The sequence below is a fragment of the Lepidochelys kempii genome, chromosome 5 (assembly GCF_965140285.1).
Source record: "Lepidochelys kempii isolate rLepKem1 chromosome 5, rLepKem1.hap1, whole genome shotgun sequence".
NCBI lineage: Eukaryota > Metazoa > Chordata > Testudines > Cheloniidae > Lepidochelys > Lepidochelys kempii.
This window is the reverse complement of record NC_136384.1, coordinates 16,181,349-16,198,303: the sequence shown is the minus strand read 5'-3', so window position 1 is coordinate 16,198,303 and position 16,955 is coordinate 16,181,349. Positions and strand designations below refer to the sequence as shown.

Here is a 16,955-nt window from a genome sequence, read left to right as displayed (position 1 = left end):
ATTTTTTTTCTTTCTTTCCTCGTGGTTAGAATATCTTAGAAATGATCAAAGGACTTTTAACCTCTTGGAAATCAGTCTGAGAAACTTCAGCCAGTGGGGGAACTTTTTTCCAGAAAGTTGTGTGTATGAAAACAGGAATCCATATTGAAAATGTCTTCTGAATCACAGCTGTGATGTTGATAACTCCCAGTCTCTCGCTTCTGTGGAAGTGTGCTCAGATACTTCGGTGGCATGCACCAGTATAAGAACCTAGATAGGTAAATGTCTAGGGTATTCTAGTTCACTGAATAATTAACCCGTCATGGCATATGAAAATGAGGAATCATTAGGGGAGGAGGCAGAGATCTTGAGTAATGTATAAGCTACATTATGCTCCCCTGTTAGGATACCACTCTCACTTATCTGTAGGGACCGTTTGAATAATTTTCCAGTGCTATATATAAAGAAAATATCCCCACCAAATGCTTTATAATGGTAGACTTTGAGATCCTTAGTCACACATGGGACCAACAAATAGCAGAGTTTTTAGTTACACTGCACACTGTCTTCAGCTGAAAATTCTAGCACTTCTCAGCCATGTACAGGAGAAAACTACACTTCTAGTAATTGCAATAGGTAAGTGGGATGAGGGAAGTTTAATTATTTAAAAGGTAACAGTTCAGTAAAACTTTTTTGTCTTTTCTGATCACAGCATGTATTTAAGCTGGAGCAAGAAGAGTATATGAAGGAACAAATCCCTTGGACTCTTATAGATTTTTATGACAATCAGCCCTGCATAGATCTTATAGAAGCCAAACTTGGTATCTTGGACCTGCTGGATGAAGAGTGTAAGGTAAAGAAAAACACTGACGTCATCACTGCCTTTTTATCATTCTCAAAGTAACTTGAGCAGGCTAGTCATGCTGCATTCAGCGTGATGGGTCCCAAAGCTCACCCACCAGCACTCTCCAGGAGCAGGACGGGGCCAATAAAACAGTCCTTGTCCAAAACGAACTGCAGTCTGGTGGTCTTGTTGAATTCATCACTCCTCCTGGGTTCTCAAGTAACAATGGTAGCCTATAGTATCTCTTATGTAATTCATCTGACTAGGAGTCTATGACCACTCCTCTTAGATGCAGAATTTGCAGTAGTCATCCCCTTCTTTGTGACCTCTCCAGTAGGTAAGGCTATTGCAATGTGCTTTACTTCTGGCTACAGTTGAAGACCACGGGTAAACATCACCTGACGCAGAAGGTTGCTGCCCACTTCCTAAATTGGGCAGACCGCTGACACACCACACCAGTGCTCTCATTTCTACATTGGGTGTAGTTACAGATGTTGGTGCTGATATTTAGTTCCCTAAATTGGACCTGGTTTGTTTTTGTTTTTTTTTTTGTAGTTTTCCTCTCCAAGCCCATATCCTTTCACAGCAGTTGAAATTGGCTGCTTTTCCTTGTGGTTCCTGGGATAAGTCTTTTCGGGTGGTAGGGCTTTCTCAGTCTGAATCTCCACCTTTTGGAATTCACTCCTCTTAGTGGGTTGGCTACTGGATCCAGAATATGGTAAATTTCTGAGCACACTCAAAAGCCTTTTAATTTGTTAGATTTGAAGGAGCTTATTCATAAAGTTGATGATGCAATGACAAGCGACTAGTTGCAATCCTGAAGGGATAGATTGTAAGCTCTTTGGAGCAGGTATCATCTTTTTCATTTTGTTTGTACAGTGCATAGCACAATGGGGTCTCAGTGCATGACTAGGGCTCCTAGACATGACAGTCATACAAATAATAAATAATGATAATGGATCAAATTTATGCAAGGGGTGAAATTCTAGGTTTATTGAAGTCACTGGCAAAGTTCCCATTGACTGTAGTGTAGCCAGGATTTCCTCCAAGCTGTCCAACTTGCTGAAATCAGATGCACTAGCCACCCTGATTCTATACCAAATGAACAGAAGCCACCAAGACATCTGTGTGCTGTTAAAGTCTGTCATTTGTACACTTTTCCCATATTGTAATGGTTGCAGCAGTGAGATTTCATACAGTGAGATTTTTGTCTTAAATGTCCATCTCAGGGACTAGCAAAACTCAGTTCACCCGGCTGAAGTGGCTTTTAACTAAAGGTCAAACAAATGGCGTTGGGAAGCTTGGGCAAATTTTAAAGAGTTTTCTTACAGTGAGTTTGTAGAAACGGATTTCCATGTTTATTGCTGCTCAGCAATTCCTGAGCAAATGTGTTCAGCTTACAAATTAAGTCATTAACAGCCAGAACTGCAAACTCACCTTAGAATCCCAAAGTCAAGTTGGACTCTTACTTGCTCATCTGTCACCAGCAATAACAATTTTGCAGCTGGAACTTAGTTAACATGATGCTTGAGCCAGCAGAATCCAGAGATTGTTAGATCGGCCGGGCTGGTAGAGCACAAACAGCAGAAATACCTTTGTCTAAACACACAAGGGGGAGGATCTGTTGAATAAGAAGGTGCTATTTTTGCAAACACTTTTCTGCTCATAATCTCCCTTTAACACAAGGGAGTAACTTCCTGGAAGTGGTTCTTCATGCCAGTTTCCGTGTTGTGTGATTAACAGGTCAGTGTTTTAACCATCTGTTATTAGGCAAGAAAGTTTGCATTAAGACTCAGGTCTGCCTGTCATGAGAAATGGCCTTGTGGGTCTGTGTGCATATATACAGTCGGGTAAACTGTTAGCCTTCATGTTCAGTCAGTGTAGAGGACCTTGCCTCTCCTGTAGCAAGGCATGTAAAGGACACTAATCACTCTTGTTAGCTCCACTGAGATTCATGAGCATAACAACAGGCCCAAGGTGAAGAGGAGGCAGAAGTGTCGTGTTACATCAAAGGGACGCTTTTCATATTTGTTATTTAAATTCCTTTGTCCCTGCTGGGATTTAATAAGGAGTGTGACCTGTCCTCCTTTGTGAGAGAAAGGTGACTTCTTAGATGAGCGCTCACTTCCTTCCATTTCTTATGTGGCACATCGACTTTCCTTCCCATTTAATATTAGATTGTCTTCAGTGGCTAATGGCTGGGTGTTATACTATTGATGGCTGGCTGTAATCATTTGTGATGAAGACGTGCACAGCAGGGATTTCTGTTTGTGTATTTACAGTGAGTCAGAGCTGAGATTTTTTCACTTGGTTAGGTGAATCTGATCTTACTTAATTAGGTATTTAAGTATCCTTGACCATTTTGTTTTTTTTAACTGAGCATTAGTCTATGAAATTCCTACTGTTTGCATTAATTTAGGTCTGCTTTGCTCATGCATTCTAATGAAATCATAAGGTAAAATGGTGTGTTGCGAATAACGCAAAGGAGAGGGCCTGGTGGAGCATGGTGCATTTTTGTGGTTTGACTCTTCCTTCTGATTCAGTGCTGGAGCAATGCCCAAGCACAGTAATAGATGGCGTTCTGTTCCTGGAGGTGCTCTGTTTTGGGTGAGACATTATGACTTAAACACTTGTGGTCATGAAAGATCCCACCTCCCTTCTTGTAAGGGAATATAGAGGTTGATGTACTGGCCAAATTGCAATTTGATTGCATCCTTCCTCCTGAAAATTTTCCCTGTTGCTGCTGCTTCTCTGCCATCCCTCGGGGTTTCCATTGGGAGAGAAGCTTTATGTGGCTGAAGCACAAGCCAGGCCCAACCAATGGAAACTGCTCTGAGGATGTGCAAAACAATAATTAAATGAGGACTTTCCCATTTTTAGCATAGTTTTGGTCTTTTCTTCTCAATTATGGCTTTTTATTATAATTAATTAACAAATGAGAACAACTGGTGGCTGGCTCAGAAGTAGGTCATGAACCTAAGCTCAGTTGTTCAGTGCCATCCACTGCACTGCCAAGCCTCTCTTTCTCCAGGCTTGAGAAGACCTCTAACTATTAGGAACTAGGAGGAAAGTTTCCCAGATGGCAGATTGCCCTGTAACTCAAAACGGCATCTGGTACTGGCTGCTGTAGGTGACAGGCTACTGGACTAGATGTGCCATTGCTCTGATTCATTATGGTAATTCTGATATATATAAAAAAAAATGGTACCCTTCTTTGGTGTTGTACAAAGCCCTGCTGCCTAATGGGGACAGCCTGAACACAGAGCTCTGTCCAGTTCTAACCCAGTACTACTTTTCATCCACACCTCTTTGACATAGAACCTGAAACAGAGGAACAAACCCCGCACATATCGGTTCCTGCAGTTTGCATGGTATTTCTCTGTAGCTTGGGAGTAGTGTCACAGTTTTATAATGGACCCTTTTATAATAACCTGCAAACACTCCACAGCCTTACAAAATTTTCAGTGAGCGTGGTGAGTGAAATCACCATTTTATTGATAAAACCTACTCACACCCACATCCCAGTTGGTGAGCTTGTATTTTTGGAATCTCACCACTCCTCCTTGCTGTTATAAAATAGCAAAATCTCTTTTCTTATGCAGCACCATGGAGAGAGAATTGCTTTGCTATGGGCCACAATTGGTATAAAAGTACAATAAGTCAGTTGGCAAGCAAGCCCACTAATGCAGTGGATAAATGTACTCTGGGACTGAAACTCCGTCAAGGGGCCTGGCAACATAATGAAATACTAGAGCAGAGGTGGGGTATTTGTCACCAAAGTTCTTGCCTCACAGAATGTTTTTCCTGTATTTTTTTTAATGCATACAAGTTCTTTATTTTAGCCTCTTCCATATGACTTTTGTATGCCAGTGGACTTGAGTGAACTAAATAATACAAAAAGCTACAAAGCATAGCAAGAATATAGCTACAGGGTTAAAAAGAGATGGGAGTCACCAGTGAAACAAATGGGTTTTGACTTCAGGCAGGGGCTTGAAGAGGGAGCTTCAAATCCTCATGTTGTTGGAGTTTTTCTGACCATACATGGAAACTTTCACAATCCCCAGACTCTGTAATGGATACTTTTTCTCTGTGTATCTTAGGACAGGTTATAGTTATCTTATGTATCATTTAAATGTCCCAGTTATAAATGTGGATGTTGAGTCAGAGTATAGTTACTCGCTATTCATCCCTGTGCCAAATGCAATGAAATCAGGTTACTGGTAATATTTAGCAAACTGGTTTTGAATCCCACTGATATCTCTGCACATGTCAGTGTAAAGTTCACTATTAAAAAAATACATTTTTCTTGATTTGATGGTTGGTTGGTCTGTAGAAAACCATTGGAAAACAAAGTGGCATCTTTCAAAGCTGGCCAGCTACTTTCTCTGATTTGTGTTCTATGAACCGCTGCATGTAGGTTAAGAAGAGCGGCAGAACCCCTGGGGGGTTTATGGTTTGGACCTCATTAGTTCTAATCCGATGGCAGAATAACGACTTGCACGTTGAGTTGTCATCCAGAGCATGGTGAGGAAGCAACAGAATGTGCAGCCCCTATCCGTATGAAGCGCCACAGAACTCTGGCATACCCAGGGCTGGGCTTGGTTTTTAGATTATATTGGCGGTTCAGGGAAGAAAGAAACCATTAAAATTCTCCTTCTTAGTTTTTATAATACTAATTGCTGGATCTGTGGCTTTCAAGAAGTCTAGTTAGTTATCCCATTCTTTTTTTTTCCCCCCGATAGATTTAAGGTTGGATTTAATGTTTCCTTTACTCTGAATAGCTCCCTGATCTTTGCTGGCTGATTCCTTGGAGCCCTGGGAGAATTTTATTTATTTGACACCCCTTCCAACATGAAGGAAACGGCCCAATCCTGAAAAATCCTGAATAGATGGATCAGTTATTAATTTCTGTTGCAGTAGCCCTTGGTCATTATCATTAGATTAGGTACTGTATACAAAAACTCATTGGTTCTAAAGGCTTTAAAATGCCATAAGGGGACACAAACTCCTGTTCTAGTACAAGTGACAACCCATGTCCAATAGTGGCCTATGTCAGGTACTACTTGGGAAGTTTAAAAATACTGCACAATGCACCCGTTCTGTTGTGCCAGTAACACAATGAAAGCTATTTGTAGTGAAGTTGAATATAGTGAAACTGAGGCCTGTGGATTTTCACTCTGCTTATAGTAAAGTCCAACTCTCTAATAAGTGGGTTCCACTGTGAAGTGCATGACTTACGCCCTATGTGTATCTGGTAGGTGTTAATGTTGTATGTCAGTGGGACTAACTGCCCCAATTTCCTATTGCAGAGTCAGAGCGATAAGAGGGTGGGGAAAAGCTAAAAATAGCATGGACAGCCTTTAGAAGGTGTAAATGGGTGTAGCTTTGTTTAGATTGTAGCTATGCTGATTTACACCAACTAAGATTCTGGTCCATAAGAGTCTGAACCAATTTTTAATCTTAACATGATATTTTTCTAACTACCCAGTTGCAATGAGTTCGATGGCTTAATTCTACATTGCATAAAGAAAGATTTCAGGTATCATTTTAAATTTTTATCTTTAAATTCCCTTTTTTTCCTGTGAGGGGGGAGGTGCTGATAAGTGGCATACCATTGCCAATATTGAATTGTATTAATGGGGTGGGATTGGTTCCCGGCAATGTGTTGCCACTAACTGGCAGTTGACAGGATTGCTATTAGGCGGAATACACTGTAGTGGAAATACTTATCATAGATCACCATCAACGTTACAGGGATGGCTTACAGTGTAGTGTTCTGTTCAGTTCAGCTTCTTAAACTGTACCCATCACCATGGAATCTGTGTGCGTCCCAAAACTGCATTAAGCAACGTGATTATCTGTCTTGTGTGGCTCTTTTTCTCCCTTCCTTTCCCCAGCAGGAAGTTGTGATAGAATTATTATTATTTTAAAATTTACCAGTTCTTTTAATGCTTTGCCTTTTGTGTGATGAATATTTAACTAGGTTCCCAAATGTGGTTGCTTTTAAAGGGTTGATAAGCCCTTATATAAACTGAGTTCTTTTCAATTTATTCTGTATGGGGGGCTTTTGGCAGTGGTGGTGTCACTTTATCCTCGCAGAAAACCTTGGTTATATAAAGCAGAGGTCCCCAAACTGTGGGGCTAGGGGGCCATGCAGGAACATTTAGGGCGGAGCAGTGGGGCCTGAGCCAGCCCCCCTGGGGGGGCAGGGAGGGAGCGCCACCCAGGCCAGCTCCAGCCCCACCCCCAGCGGTGGCCCTGGCTCCAGCCTCAGTTCTGTCCCCAGCCTTGGCCCCTGACCGAGGCTGGGTCACAGCTTCTGCTCCCAGCCCCACCCCTGGCCTCGGCCCCTGGCCACACCTCCGTTCCCGGCCCCCATCTCTGCCCTGGTCGTGGCTCCATTCCGGCCCCAGCCCCGCCCCCAGGTGCAGCCCCAAACTCGGCCCCCTTACCCTTGTCCTCGTGGCCCAGTTCCCAGCCCCGGCTCCCAGGGGAGGCGTTACCGTGAAAAGTTTGGGGAGCCCTGATATAAAGCGTTGCATTGCAGTTTTGGCCTGTTGTCCACGGGCAAAATTCCGCTCTCTTGAGTGTCATGCTTGTGCTGTGCATTGGTTAATTGTTGCCCTCCATCCCATAGGTGTCTGTGTTTTATATGCCTCATTTGTGAAGTGCTTTGATGACCTTATAGAGCACCTTTTGGTAACTTGGAAAACACGATAGATTCAAAATCAGAAACAGACCATAAAGAATATATGTCTATGCAAGATTGAAAGAACCCTTCATCTTTCTCTCACAGCAGTTAAAATTTTCAGTTTCTCACTGCTGACCAAGACAAATTTTACCCACTAGGAGAAACCTGAGATGCATTTTTGTTGGTGCTTGATATAAATGCATTGTAAATAATTTAAAGGGTCCGGTTGCCTCAGTCAGTGAAATAGTCGACTTTAGTTCCATATATCTCATTTGGCACCAGTGTTGTGGTCAGGTGAAGTGAGGTAGGAATAATGAAAAGGCCTCGTCACGGCGTTGTAAATTTACACTGCTGGCAAAGCTGTAATCAGGGTTAAAAATCAAGGAGTGAGAAATGTCAGCCTGACTCGGCTTTTAGTCCCACAGAACGTATGCCTGCTCCTGATTACAATTGAAGGCACTGACGGCATGGTGAAGTCGAACCAACACAGCTCTCTGAAAATATAAACCACTTGTATTTAGCTGCATTTCCTAGAATTCCTGATCTTTTGATCCAGTGTTTGAATAGATGACACTGTTTCCTGTTGAAAAATCCTTTATAGGGAATGACTAGCAGAGAATAGTGGTGCTTCATTCACGTTTTTTAATGGATTAAGCAACCAGTCTGTTCCTCGGGATGTTGATTTTAGTAGAACAAACTTCCTTTAACTTGTGCTTCTGCGCATAATCCCCATAGAACACATGTGCATGCGGCTGGGTTTGCGGCACTGAGATTGTTTTCCCGTAACTGTATGAAAGCGTGGCACATACACGCAGCTAAGAATGTAGCTTTTTATAAAATATCCCCTTCATTCAACTGTCTCCACTGACAGCCCTGGGAATTCGTCAGCTTCCTTTAGGCTGAACATCTCAGCCATGAGACAGCAACAAAAGTGACCTTGATCACAGTTGACTGCTCTCCTTAAGGCTTTCTTCTCTCTCGCTTTTTATTTTTTATGTTTTGTTTTTTTGGCCAGTTTGTGCAGCAAGAGGTAAGGCAGAGGCGCTCTAAGAGCAACAGGGAATAAGCCATGTTTAAAATGCCTTGGATGGGCCTGGTGGCACTCAGTGCATCATGCTGAGCAATGGGATCCCAAGGCTTTGTATGAGAAGGCATAACTCATTCCCCTAGGTTTTGGCCTAGTAGAGGCTCGAAAGGTTCACATGCTGCATAGATTTAAATGAACAGACAGAAGTGGAAACGCCTGCTGAGGGTGACTGCAGAGAATGCTGTTGGCAGAATCTACTGTAACAAAACAAGTGGTCAGTTGCTTATTCAAATAGGGCATATTTATTTAAGATATTATAACAGTCTATATTTATGTAGGAACTTTTTGCCCAAAAGGATCCTAAAGCACTTTACAAATTTAATAAACTAATATAGGGTGCTGTACAAACTATATATTTTCTTGGTTTGAAGATCTTACATCTTCATACCAGTATAGGAGAGGACATGTACAATACCCTGTGAAGTTAAAACTATGAGAGCAATTTAGCAAGGCAGACTGAAATCAGATAAATGCTATTTGGTCTGAAAAAGGGGGCTAACACCCCGACTGTGTGAAAAGTGCTATGGGATCTTTAATAATAACAAATGGTCCGTGATTTTTCATTCTATGGCTCATTCTCCCACAGCTGTTCAGTGCCCCTTAAAAGCCTGATGGCATGTTGAGGCTGTAATGGCTCAAAGTAAAGTATCATCATCAGCATTTTCTGCCATACCTAAGTCTCACAGCCAAGAGAAAGGATGGCCCGGTGCCTGGGCATTAGCCTGGAACTTAGGCGACTTGGGTTCAATTCTTTGTTCTGCCATAGACTTCCTGTGTGACCCTGGGGAAGTCACTCAATCTTTGTGTCAAAGAAAAAGACAGTAAAATTTGTGTAAAATGAGCTAAGAACATTTTGAAGATTAGTAGACTAAAGATTGTGGCGCGTCCAGTGTCACATTTCCTGAGCTAACTGCACCTCTGATCCTTTTGTGACCACCTAGAGGGCACCCCATTTTGATCTCAGACATCTAGCTGTCACCTCTCTTGAGGCAGAATCCCATGACACACACTCTCCCCTTCTAGAGTGGGCCTTAGGCTGCAGAATTCTACAGTTTACTGTAATTGTCAGGGGCAGTGACAGGTTTAACCAGTGAGGAGCCAGCTCTCATAAAAACAAAGTACTGTTTGTTCAGAACAAAAGCATTTCAGAGAAAACCTATCTTTAAAACAATAAACAGCTTATTTGTAGGTCTAATTTGTCAGGCAGTTACCCATCTTCCACATGGAGACCCTGACACACATTCAATGAATTAAAAAGGGATAAAGCATGGGCCTCAAAAAGTAATTGTAAATGGGGAATTATCATTGAGTGGGTATGTTTCTAATGAGGTCCTGCAAGGATTGATTCTTGACCCCATGCTGTTTAATATTTTTGTCAATCACTTGGGGGGAAAAAAACATATAATCATCACTGGTAATGTTTGAAGATGACACACAATTGGGGGAGTGGTAAATGAAGAGGACAGGTCACTGATACAGGGCAACCTGGATCTCTCGGTATGCTGGGTGCAAGCATATAATAGTCACTGTAATATGGCTAAACGTAAATGTATACATCTAGGAACAAAGAATGTAGGCATGGGGGACTCTCTCCAGGGAAACAGTGACTCTGAAAAAGATTGAGGAGAGGGAGGGGGAAGGTTGGAGCAAGCAGCCAATTCACACAGGGCAGGGGAAGTCAGAGAGCTTTCTTCAGTTCTGACTGGAATGTCCAGAGGTCCCTGCTTTGGCTGCTTTGTTCCTACTAGCTGGAGTCTCTGGCTGGCTGTTCTCTGCAGTTTTTCCCCAGAGTCACATGGTGGCGGGGAAGGGAAGCACCCCTTGTATCCTAGTACCCCCATATAAGTACGTAAGATAGATGGAAGTACTTTCCCGGACTGATCTTGCTTAGCCATTAAATGTAATGAGATCACATCACAAGGGAGCATGCAATTCTTTGAATGGGGTGTGGGGCAGGAGAGGTTATATAAATAATCCACCTGTGCCCTGTAGTGGGATTAAAGTCTCTCACAATATGGTTTAAAATGCAAAAGTATGAAACTGGAAGTTCCTGATACAGTACAGCACTATTGGCCTGCTTTATTTTTTGTCAAAGAAAGTCATTTATTTCAGATATTTGAGAACAGCCAAGCCATGTTCATATACACAACATGAGTGTGACTGGTTTGGGCAGGACTCTGGGATTTTAAAAAGCCAGAGATTTCTTGGAATTTCAGTTTTTATAATAGTGCTTTTTAAATGAGTTCACATATTATAATAAATTCTGTGAAGAGGCTGCTAGGTCTTTCTTAAATTCAAATATAGATAGATAGACACCTAGTCCTACAGTTCATCAAATTTGGTGTATTTTGATGACAGTTAAGTTTGAAAAACTGCTCACCAAATCACTCTGTTTCGTAGGCATATTAAGAAAATCTAGAATCTTGTCTTAAGTTTTTTGTTTGTGAAAACCTGTCATTTTGCTGCAAAAGGCTGCCTTTGTTTTGAAAATGATTAAATTTCTGTCCTGAGCAATTAATAGACTTTGCCCAAGCACAAGAATCTTACTGCTTTTTTGCTGGTAGGGATACAAAATGTCTTACCCTGAGTAAACCATTTGAATGTTTGCATCAATATTAAATGAGAACACTGGCAGGGGACAGGGGACAATGATGGTTTTCCAGCAGTCAGGCCAACAAGAGCTGGGTTACTGAAAAAGGGATTGGGATGATGGCCTGTTTTGTTTCTCAGGTATTAACAGATGGCAACACTCTTGATATAATTCACATTACTCATTGTTTAGCAATGATCTTGGAGCTGTACAGAACCCTGAATTAGTCCCTGCCCCAAAGAGCTCAGTCTGAGACCTATATATAGATCTGCAATTGGTGTAGATCAGTTGAGTGCTATTGACTTCTATAGCGGTATGTTGACTTTTACTAGCTGAAGATCTGGGGACACACTGAGAAATCCAGATGGAGTAATAACTTAGGGTTTTGGTTTCTTAATTAATACCTGTTACTATAAACTCATCCTTGTGCTCCCTTATGTAATGTCCCTTGGTGATGCCAGCCTTGAATTCTGCTGTATTACACTCTCTTCCACCATTTTGACATCTTCCATGCTGCCTGCTATGTGTGGACTGACCTCCCTAAACCTGGTACCAAGCCATCTCCCTCTGCTGAGTCCAGTTCCTCCTAAAGGTTCATTTCTGCCATCACCTATAAGACATGGGCTAAAAGTGTTTAAAAAATAATAATGTAATGAAACCATGAAGGTGTGTAGTATCTATGCCTTTGAGTGCTCGTGTGATCTAACCTCCTTCCTCTCCTTTGTGTTTTCTAGGTTCCTAAAGGAACTGACCAGAACTGGGCACAGAAATTATATGACAGACATTCTAGCAGCCAGCACTTCCAAAAACCTCGAATGTCCAATACCTCCTTCATTGTCGTTCACTTTGCAGATAAGGTATCAGGGCATATACTAAACACGCAGCACATTAAACACGAGAGTTTGTGATGACTAGTCAGGATGGAAGGGGTTTGCATTAGGAGTCACTTTTTTTTTTAAACCACATTTAGCTATTTAGGCAATGACTTTCCAAGGTGCCTAAGGTATCTGGATACCAAATTGCCATTTTATTTTAATTGGGCATTCAAATCTCTTAGTAAGCACTTAAAATCTCAGCCTTAGACTTTGTACTGAGTTTTAAACAGGGATAGTTGAGTCTTCTGGTTTAACAAAACAAACCTCCTTCAGAGAGCTGTGTCAAATTAACATTAGTAGAGGTTGCTACATACAGGAAAGATTGAAACAAGGACATTTTCTTGATGGCCAAAAAATCTTGTGCTTCACAGGTGTAAGATATGAGTGGAACTGGGACCATTTTCCCTCCTCTGTGAGGGAGAAAACTCCAACTTTTGATTTTCCAAAGCTTAGAGGCTGATGCTGTAACATCCAGTAATGGTCTCAAGCTTTATTTAAAACATGATTTGACAGATATTGCTCAGAGCAGGCAAGAATCTGTGAAGAGGTTGTAGTTACCCATATATCTGTCTCTGTGTCGAAAATGGAAATCAAAAGCAGCTCTGAGTAAGGATAAAGGAGTCAAGTGACACTAATGCTACTGCCAAGTAGTGTGTATTGTCCTTAATAAAGTCTGAGTCTTTTTATCCTAACTTGAGTGAATTGCGCTATTCACAGGTAAGGCTGGGACTTGAGTTCCATTATACACCTGATTTTAAGCACATTCTCACCAAATCTTCCAAAAGAAGATATTCCCATTTCAAATTCTGCATGTGTGATCGCTGACAGTTAGTGATTTGCTTGAATTTGAATTAGAAAAAAATAGGTTTTACTCAATCTTTTGAAGACTCATCCAGTGCTTTTTGGCCAGGTCTTACTTGAAAACCAACGGATTCTAAATTCCAGAAAAAATGTACTTGCAAGAGAGATTAGGTGAGACCTAGCACAGAGCTCTCCAAGATCTTTTGAGACTGAGGTATGGGTGGTTATTCACTGGCTTACCAGGAATGCCAAAGTGGGCTTTTCAAAGCATGCCATAGGTGCTACAAGTACTCATATGAATGGTAGAGTCCTGGAAATTTTGCAGTTGACTTCAGTGGGAACAGGACTGGATCCTGAAGGGGGTAATAGCTGGGTAATGTACAGTGTTTGAATTAAGTGTTGTAATGCCTTGTATCTTACACTCAAATATTTTATATTAATAGGATAAACTGGTGTGACCTTCCTCACCACTTTTCCCCCATTCATTCAGCCATATGCGCTACCTTTCCAATGAGTTTATGGCAATATGATGATGCCTAAAACCGTGCGAGACTACACATCGTAATTACAGCAAGAGACTTGCAATATGCTGACTAATCTGAGGATAGGTCTATACTTCAATTAAACACCTGCAGCTGGCCAGAGTCAGCTGACTCGGGCCCATTGGAGTTGGGCTGCAGGGTTATACGCTTGCAGTGTAGACATTTGGGCTTGGGCTGGAGCCTGAGCTCAGGACCCCAGAGTTGGGAGAGTCCCAGAACCCAGGCTCCAGCATGAGCCTTAATGTCTATACTTCCGTATTACAGCCCCACAGCCTAAGCCGTGTGAGCCCAACTCAGCTAATGGTTGCCAGCCAAAGGTGTTTAATTGCAGTGTAGATGCATTCTGAGGGGTTTAACCACCATTCCATTTCTCCATTGCTTTGTGTGGTAGGTGGAGTATCAGTCTGATGGATTTCTGGAGAAAAATAGGGACACTGTATATGAAGAACAGATCAGCATACTGAAGGCCAGCAAGGTAAGAGCAGAAGGTTTGGAAAATAGTCCACATTAAACCAAAGTTGGCATTGCTGAACTGTTCTGATATCTTTGCTCATTTTAAAACACCCAGGAGCGTGTGCAAAAGCTCTTACAGTCTACATGGTCAGGAACAAAAATAAAAAGTAAATGTAAAAAGTGAACTTAAGCTGTCATTTTACCCAGGTGTTCTCTTCATTCATGTAACCTGCAATCTCCTCCCTGCTATATATCCCCTGTCATGCTTAAGGTCATAAATCATGACCACCATCTTTCAATCAACTTGGCTTGATTGGAACCCCCTTCACAACCTGCTGACCCTACTCCTTAGTCAGTCAGGGTAAAGATCACCCAGTACAGAGGGCCAACCCAAGAGGATTTAAGTGATGCCTGGGATTTGTGCTGGACGTCTACATGGGAGTGATTTCACTTCCAAAGAAGCGTCACTGCTCAATAACAATGAAGCTTTCCTTTCTTTTTCTCTCCCTTCCTGCCCTTCTCCCACCCTGGGACTATGTGCATGGTCTTTGAAGCACCTCCAGCCTCGGCTGAGCCAGAGATTAAAAGACCATGATCAGGAATTAAACCCATATGTTGCAGGTGGTATTGCAGAGCATTTCTTTTAACCTGCTATCCTGGGCCATAAATGCAATGCTTGTAGATGAAAAAGCATTTACTTTTTACTTCATTGCAGTATACCACAGTTATGCTTGTTGCTTCCATGTAAGCTATACATTCACAACTCTATTTTTTTTTTCATTTTTATTAAATAGAGAGTTAATATAGCATTAAGGTAGAAATATCAAGGAATCTGCATACAAGAAATTCCAAACATTGTCACAGCTCCCATAACATTACTGCCCACATATGCTACGATATGCAACATTAACGAGTAATACGTTAAGGTTTACAGCGAACAACAAAAAAGTTCCTTGATCTGTGTGACACTAAGAGCATCCCAATGCCAGAAGGCAAGGGGCTCCCTGGTATCTAGCAGTGAGTTCAGCTGGTGAGACCAGCTCAGTATATCCCAACTCACTACTGTTATAATCCGTATCTGAAAGGTGTTATGTGATGTCACTGAAAAACTAATAACATGCTGGTTATTAATATCACTGAAATGTTTGTAGCAACACTAGGAATTATGGATGCTCTCTGATATTATGTTCTAGAGACTGTAAAAAGACAAAGGAGGAAAAACCAGGTTTTTTTCCAGACAAAGGGGAAGGCAAACACCTCTGGCTCAGTAGCAAACCAAGCCATATGTGAACAGAGACATGGACGATGGACTGTTCATATCCATCAGAGGTTGTAGGAAGGCTTTTGCATTGTAAAATCACAGGAGACTGCAAAATTGACATGGTGCTGACTCTCTGGGGGACATAGCAAGCTGAGCTGAGCCCTAGGTGGGCTTCCTGACCTGTAAGACAAAGACAATCCCTTTTGAGGAAATACGGAAGAGAGAGAGAGAGACTCCACCTTTCTCCTTCACCTTAGGAGACAAAGGAACCAAACAATTTGATCTTTGTTATGGGTCCTGGCCAGGCTGGCCAGCAAAAGGAAAGGGTGAGAGAAACCATCTTGAACAAAGACTGTATCTTGCTAGATTTGAGTTTTAGATGCGTGTCATCACTTTTAGATTAGGGATGTAAATACCATTTTAAAAATTAAGCGTTTAAACGATTTAAAAATTCAAATCAATTCAAATTCAAATAAAAAAACTGTTCCAATCCTTACAGGACACAATCCTATTTATTCTCATCCTACAACTTAAAAATACCCTGTTGTTGTTTTTGTTTTTCATTTTACCAACTCAGTCCTCTAGTTCTACAAAGTCCAGCCATTGAACTGAGACTTGAAAAGTCCTAAAATCAGGGTATAGATTTCGTATACAGTTCTGGAGAACAAAGTCTTGACGTCAGTCAGAGCACTAGTGCTGTGTATGCACAGGCCCGGCACAGTATTCGTTCGACAAAGTGCAGTTTGGTGTCCTGAGAGCAGCCATGCTATAGAATCGTGTACCAGTAAAGCCCAGATCAGAGCAAGCATTTGCTAACCTGTCTGTCATTCCTAATATGGCTAACTGTTGAATTCCCTCCGAACCTTGCAAACAGACATCTGTGTTGCCTGTTCAGATGTAGGCCCCTTTTGTCTCTGTTGGCTTTTTCTTTCCATTCATCTGAAGCCTCTCAATGAAGTGAAATTAACCTGCCATTTATCTGTTTCCTGCAGTCTGTTCAATGTCCCATTAGCTATGGAGCGAGGCCATTCAAGTCTGGTTTATTTCCCAGGAGCCTTGTCGTGCCTTTCTACCTTGGTATAACAACTAGCAGGGATACCAGTGACCTCCAAAACCACAACAAAATGAGCAAGAACATGACAGGAGGGGAAACGAGTGAAAGCACTTCTTGTGGGGACTTTAAGCAGGAGTTTTAATATGGATATAAATATAACTAGGTTCAGAACGGGAAACTAATTGAGCATTGTCAGCAATTTGCTCTGGTGTGCAATGATAGATTCATATGAAAATGCTGAGGTGTGCAATTTTCATGTCCACGTGGGTAATTTCTGGTCTAATGACTGTGGAAGTGGGCTTTAATAATGTTCAAAGTCAAAAGCTTCATGTCCTCAGGAAGCCTGCACAATTTACCTTGCAAAACTATATAATTAGAGCTTACTTAAAACGCCAGGTAATCTGTAGGAAATAGATGCCGCATGATGAATTATTCAGCCAGTTCCCTGCATGCTGTGATGAGCAATCCTGCAGTGGTGATAGTGTCTGAAAGATTTCTGTTGGATTTTGCTGTAACCCTTAGATTCACACTGCAGTTGAGGAGGAGAACAGTTATTAGAGCAGCCCTGAACCCTGGATACACATCTGTCACCTGCAGTTCACTCATTTAGTATTGGACAACCTGAGTTGTGGGTTTATTACCCAGTACTGGGTTTATTACCAAGATATTTTCCCTCTCCCCAATTCTTTCTTAATTTCACAGGGCCAAATGCAGATGTGATGTGCAAGGTGACGTAAATTACCAGTGACCAAATGCATGTAAGGGAATTTAAGCTGTT

At 41.7% G+C, this 16,955-nt stretch overlaps 1 protein-coding gene across 5 annotated transcripts in view; it reads left to right on the top strand.

Moving 5' to 3' along the window:
• MYO5B (myosin VB) overlaps positions 1-16,955 on the top strand; it is a 374,454-nt gene that overhangs the window by 231,336 nt on the left and 126,163 nt on the right. For all 5 annotated transcript variants that reach the window (XM_078852710.1, XM_078852708.1, XM_078852707.1 and 2 more), the window contains exons 12-14: positions 692-832; positions 11,926-12,048; positions 13,801-13,884. In XM_078852710.1, the coding sequence (XP_078708836.1) occupies positions 692-832; positions 11,926-12,048; positions 13,801-13,884 (348 nt within the window). The remainder of the gene's footprint in view (positions 1-691; positions 833-11,925; positions 12,049-13,800; positions 13,885-16,955) is intronic.